Genomic DNA, 6000 nt, shown 5'->3' on the forward strand with positions numbered 1-6000 from the left:
CCTCTGGGAACCTGTGGAAATGAAAAGCTTCTGAACATTTGACACAGCTCTTACAGAACATGCTAAGTCTGTCCTTGAGGGTTTCTGGAGTGGACAAAAGCAGACTATTCACAGCAATAAAACTGCATTCAAGGATAGATAGTTTATTGTTTTATTCTAAAGAGAAAGCTCTGGCCAAAATCCTGCAATCCTGCAATCCTTTCACCATGTGACTAATTGCATAAGAACAGCCCAGTTACATTTGTGTCCATACCAGTGGAGTTTTGAGGATTGCTGATCAGCGATTGCTTCTCACATGCAAGTGTTTGTAGGATTTGATCTGTGTGCCTAGTGAGAGGCAGGAAAAATGACTAACAGAAAAAAATCAATCTCATTTGTAAACCACCGCAAAACAGCACAGTAAAAACGGGACTTTTTGCTGCAGCCAGAGAGAAAAATACCATTTATCACATTGGAAGCTTTTTGTGTAATTCTATATACGTTACTACAACAGCAATTTAAAAAGAAATTCTATTGTCTTGGTTAGTATAAAGCAAACATTTAGGTAAGCCAGTAGGAATATTTAGTGTTTTGCAGTACAGTTAAGCAGTCTCCTCTGCAGCAGTGCTCTGGACAGAGTTCCCAGGAAAGGTCTCGCTTGTCTGGTTTTGGAAACTCACCTGTTTTGATGTAATGTGAGAAAACAAAACAGAAAAGTATGTTTCTGATTTGTTCTTTTCAACCAAATAGCAAGAGTAGACTTTACTTCACATCACAGGCTGTTAGTCACCACAGAATTCTTAACAGCCGTTCTTGAGCAAAAGGGACAAGTTTTGTACTTAGTGTTAAAATGCAAGTGACTGTATTTAGACAGTGTCACTGTCAGACCTAAGATCAGGCTCTGTTGAGAAAAAAACCCTAAGTATCACAAGGTAGAGAAGATGTCTTACTAAAAACAGTGAGACTGTTTACTTAAAACTGTGGTTCAGTACATGAAATAATCTTTTAAAAATTATTTTAACAGTTATTAGTGTCTACTGCCTAAAAGTTACTTAATCAAGTCCCTTCCTTTTGACTGTTTTTTTATATTTCTTCTTGAAGTAGTATTTCTGGATATAGAAAAGTTGTGCCTTAATCTGCTGCAGCATCTCTTGTAAAACATATTGCCGGATGTTAACCTCAGCAAAACTCGGGCTGGAATGCTAAAGTCTGCCCCTAATGTTGAATTTTTTTTTTCTTCAAGGTGGTGAACCTATCTGGATCCCATTCACTTTTAAATACGACCCCACCTATTCAGACTGCAGTGGAAAGCAGTACGTGAAACGAACTTGGTACCGCAAATTTGTAGGAGTCGTTCTTTGCAACTCCTTAAGGTACAAGATTTACCTCAGTGATGACCTGAAAGGTAGGCACCAAGATTAATTTCCTGACATATGATTCCTTGTCATCTCCATCTTCTCGCTTTATTCACCTCATCTGTGAAAGAATTGTGTGACGGCTATCTGGGAGTCCTTCTCTCGAGAGGTCCGGTGTGGTAGCTAAGCTGCCCTGCTTTTACGTTACACTCATGCCCTGGGCATTAGCTTTCAAGCAGAGCTCTTTAGACAGAGGACAGGAGGAAGTTTCCTTTGAAAAGCCTGTGTGTGTTTGTACCCTGAGAAAGCAATGTGCTTTGTACTGTGAAAACAAAGTGCTGCTCCCCACACATCTCCCTGGGAAGTCCCATGCTTGCTCCATGGGTGGGTGAGCCCCAGCTGCACATGGTCGGACAGAGCAATACACCCTAGAGATCCCTGGGGCAGATTGAAGTGGGGAACAGTGAAGGAAAGACTGGTATTACAGGGACTGGGTGAGCAGTACTTCTAAGAGTTAACAGTAGATCTTATACGGGTGTATTTGCTGAGAGATAATGAAGAAAACTTTCCATATTTTTGATCTGAGGTACTGGGATTATCTCAGTGGCTTTTCAGATTATGCTAATATGTTATTCTTATTGCAGGGCATTGGTATAGTTTGAAGGCAGTGTTTGAATATTCAATAAGAAACAAACAGGGTGGCAGGACCCACCCCATCTGTTAGAAAAAGAGAGCTCCACAGTTTTTAGTTTTCATTTGAGACTACAATCAAACTACTGGTATTGACATATACAGCATTTTTTACTTTCTCATGATATATTGAAATGACTGGTCAGTTGAAATGGTGCAGTGTCCATGGACTTGTAAAATGGGAGCTATTCCTTAGTGAGCAGTTTATCCATAATTTCTCCTTCCATACTGTGAGGTAGCATTCTCCCCCTTTCCAGCCACTCTTTGTTCATTGGTAATATCATGTTTGCCACTGTAATACTTCTGCTTTCTCCCACATCTATTTTCCTGGTGGTAAAGAGCATCCCAAACAAAAGTAATGCCAAGTCAAATAATCTGTCTGTATCACCCTTCAGACACCTTCTACAGCATTGGGGATAGCTGGGGAAGGGGCGAAGACCACTGCCAGTTTGTGGATTCACACCTGGATGGAAGAACGGGACCTCAGTCATATGTTGAAGCCCTGCCCACCATCCGAGGTATGGCAATGGGGGAGTGGGATGCTGGCCAGGTGCCTGTCATCCCATCCATACTATTAAGGGGTAGGGAGTGGAGCACAGAATGGAGCTCTTTGTCCACAGCTGCTGGTATCTTCATGAGGAGTCCAGCTGATACAGTAGGTGATGAGGTGATGTTGTACTCAGCCCTGCCTGAACAGGTTATGAAAGTCCCAGGACTTGTGGGTGCTGAGAGAGAGAGAAAGAAAGAGAGGGGCATATAATGCAAATAATTAACAGGAACAAAATGCAAAAACAGAAATAAAAAAATTGTATAGATCTATGAAACCCTTCTCTTATTTATAAGACCTGCCTCATTGAATTGAGGTGCAAAAACTCTTCCACATGCCACAAAGGACCAGCTGCATCTTTGCAAATGGTTTCTGACCAGTTCATTCAATGCAAAACACATAGCAGTATGTCTAGTGACTTAAGGTTGGACTGCAGGACTTTTATTCTGGCCTGGTAGATATCTCCCTCCAAGTGAAAATTCTCACCTAGGAGTTCCTCTGAGTAAACTGCTCAGCTCGTATAGCCAAGAGGATGATGGCTTGCTTCACAAAATGAACCCAGTCATGAAAGTCAGCCAATCTTTTCAATAAGTCTATTGATATAAATTATTCAGCTGGCTTTAATGGTTTCCATGTTAAATTCTTTGTTGATATTCTTTTCATGGTGGTGTTACCAGGAAGAAACTGAAATAGTCACTGATATTTATATATCACTGGGAAGTACTGTATTTCTCAGTTCAAAAGAGGGATGATTAATCCAGATGTGTATTACTAGGTCTAGGAGACAGAGATAGAGAGCACACAGAAATTATATTATTGGCACAAGACATGAGTGTTTCAGATGTTCCAGTGCACGAGCTATGCAGAGAAGAATGCTGCACCTCTCCTAATGCTTTAAGCAGTCACATTCTTTCTGCAGATGAAGAAAAAGGGGAAGAAAGGGCTTAACTCCATATTTACTGCATGAAATGATACCTTTTTGTTTTGTGAAAAGCTGATGTTTGTTGATAGTCTCTTGAGCCCTACGAGATAAGACGATTTGATGGTATTTTTTGCCCCAGAGTCCTTCATATATTTAAACTGACTTACAGACTTCATAAGCACAGCTGAAATATAGCCACCTTTTGGAGTGAAATGCAGAAGCTGTTTGGCAGACCACAGCATTACACAATAGTTCAAGATATTTTGAACAGTAAAACCAATCAAAACTACAGGAAATATAAAGGACCAGAGTTAAATCATTGAAGAAAGATCTAGGCCAAATACCAGGGCTAGCAAATACCCATTTGACAAAACTCCCTACCGGACAGCTTCTAAGTTTTCATTTGGGCTGTGGGATTGATTCTTGGTGCATCTGTTACTTTTGTGAAATTACTGTGCCTTTGTTTTGAAATGCAAACGGCTGTTTTTTCTTCTGGCAGGGTATTACCGCCAGTACCGTCAGGAGCCTGTATCATTTGGACGCATTGGACACACAACACCCTACTACTATGTGGGCTGGTATGAGTGTGGTGTGCCCATCCCAGGGAAATGGTAGCAGTCTGCCTTCCTGTCTTAGGCAGACCATGCTTTTCAAATTATTTCTACCAGCGGACTGTGAGCAACTGATTCAGAAAACAAACAAAAAAAAGATAAATGAGGTAAACCAGTGAAGACCAGCTGCTCAAAAGACCCTTGTGAAGCCAAACATGGTCTCCCCTTTACCAGCCTAAATCTGTGGTGCTGCTTGATTTCTGCTGGGAAGCAGGGACAGGATATAAGTTTGGTGTCGTACCTTCCTCCTGTGGGTCTTTAAGGCCCAGAGAGGCAGTTGCAATGTGTGCAACCTGTGAAAACTAGAACTGTTATTAGCTATGAAAATTTGGAAGTTTCTTATATCTTGCAGGAACGACCTAAGCATGCTGTGCTTGCTTAACGGGATGCTAAACTGTCCTTTGCTGCCCACCAGGGCTCCCCTATGCGATTGTGCCATGTAACTGGCTACCCACCAAAGGCAATATATTCTCCTGAAGACTTACCCTGTGGGTTCGCCCAGTGCTGGACTAATCACCAGGTCACAGTGTAAATTCACTTTGAGATATATGTATATCTATATCTATATAAATACAGTACTGTACATCTGCAGAAGTACTGCTTAGAGATGCCAAGATTTTCTTGTTCACTAGATAAATGTTTGGAATTTTTATGTAAAAGGTGCTGTTAATTCTTTGAGATATTGCTATGCACAATATATTAACCAAGGAAAGAGCTGTATTCTTCTTGTCAGTACTGTTGATCTAACATTTGAATTACTGATCAAAGACCTGTGTCCCACTTCCTTGGCAGCCTTTGGACTGGATGTTCAGTGGTATCCACCCCTCTATCTGTGTTAGAGTGGCACTGTATAGTCCAGAAAAAACACATTCAGCAGTTTATCAGGATCAGTTAAACTTCCTATCCTTTTCTATTTAAAAGTTTTGGTTCAACTTTTCTTCAATCCATCCTCACCTTATTTGTTATTTATTCCTTGTCAGTATCTTTCACTTTACTGTGCAGAGACATGGGATGAGTAACTTGGAAATTAGAAACTGCCTTTAATTTATTTGCCCTCCAAAAAGAAGCTCAAGCCACCAATACAAGAGTCAACTAGCAGGAAACTCATGTGACTTTGATCCGTCCTGGGGACAAATTGAGACACACTTCCTTTAAAGTATTACTGAAATCTCTTCCATCCAGGCCAGAAAGCAAAATCTGACAGGGGTGAAAGGTACGATGATGTTTTTAGCAGGCATTTTGAAGCTTGCAGTAATGTAGGATTTTAGTAGTCCTTCTGGGCAATCTAGCATTAATGGTTTACCCAGTAACTTTCACAGTCTTACTGTTTCATGGTAACATCTCAGCAGCTTTTGCTCATGTTAGTAAGACTCCCCCATTTTGGTAGCCTGGGAGAGTAGCAGCATACCTGGGGGACGGATCTGGTCTCTGGTCCATCTCTCACCCTCATTCCAGCTTACATGTAGTGTAGGTCTAATACCTTTTCATTTGCTTCCTGTAGCTATTGTAAATTGTATGGGGACAAAAAATGAACTAAAGTGATTAAAAGAGCATTTTATTTTTCATGGTGATTTGGGGTTTAACATTTTAATTGTTCTCACATGCTTTTGCTTCAGTACAGTGCCAAATATATGGCCTTGAAGTATAACTTTTTTCCCTAATAAACCTATGATACGTGGTTCAATTTCTCTTTCATCCTTTCTGGTCATCTCTGTGAAGTATCTGACAAAGTCACAAATTGTTAGCTTTCAAAAAGTCTTCCTTAGCAGAGGAGTTGGTGTCAACTTTTTCAAAGAGACTGGAAATATGTGAGTGTGTTGTTCCCTTTAAAAGGTGGTTAGCAGCTAGTGTGGAGTTACCAAGGGCAAATCACACCTGAACAGTCTAATCATACTC

General features: G+C 40.7%; 1 protein-coding gene across 1 annotated transcript in view; it reads left to right on the plus strand.

Annotated features, from left to right (window-relative positions):
* FNDC1 (fibronectin type III domain containing 1) overlaps positions 1–5711 on the plus strand; it is a 44516-nt gene extending 38805 nt beyond the window's left edge. The window contains exons 17-19 of the mRNA XM_074924763.1: positions 1223–1384; positions 2420–2542; positions 3993–5711. Coding sequence (XP_074780864.1) covers positions 1223–1384; positions 2420–2542; positions 3993–4108 — 401 coding nt within the window. The 3' untranslated portion in view covers positions 4109–5711. The remainder of the gene's footprint in view (positions 1–1222; positions 1385–2419; positions 2543–3992) is intronic.
* The last annotated feature ends 289 nt before the right edge of the window (positions 5712–6000 follow it).

Source organism: Athene noctua, chromosome 1 (assembly GCF_965140245.1).
Source record: "Athene noctua chromosome 1, bAthNoc1.hap1.1, whole genome shotgun sequence".
NCBI lineage: Eukaryota > Metazoa > Chordata > Aves > Strigiformes > Strigidae > Athene > Athene noctua.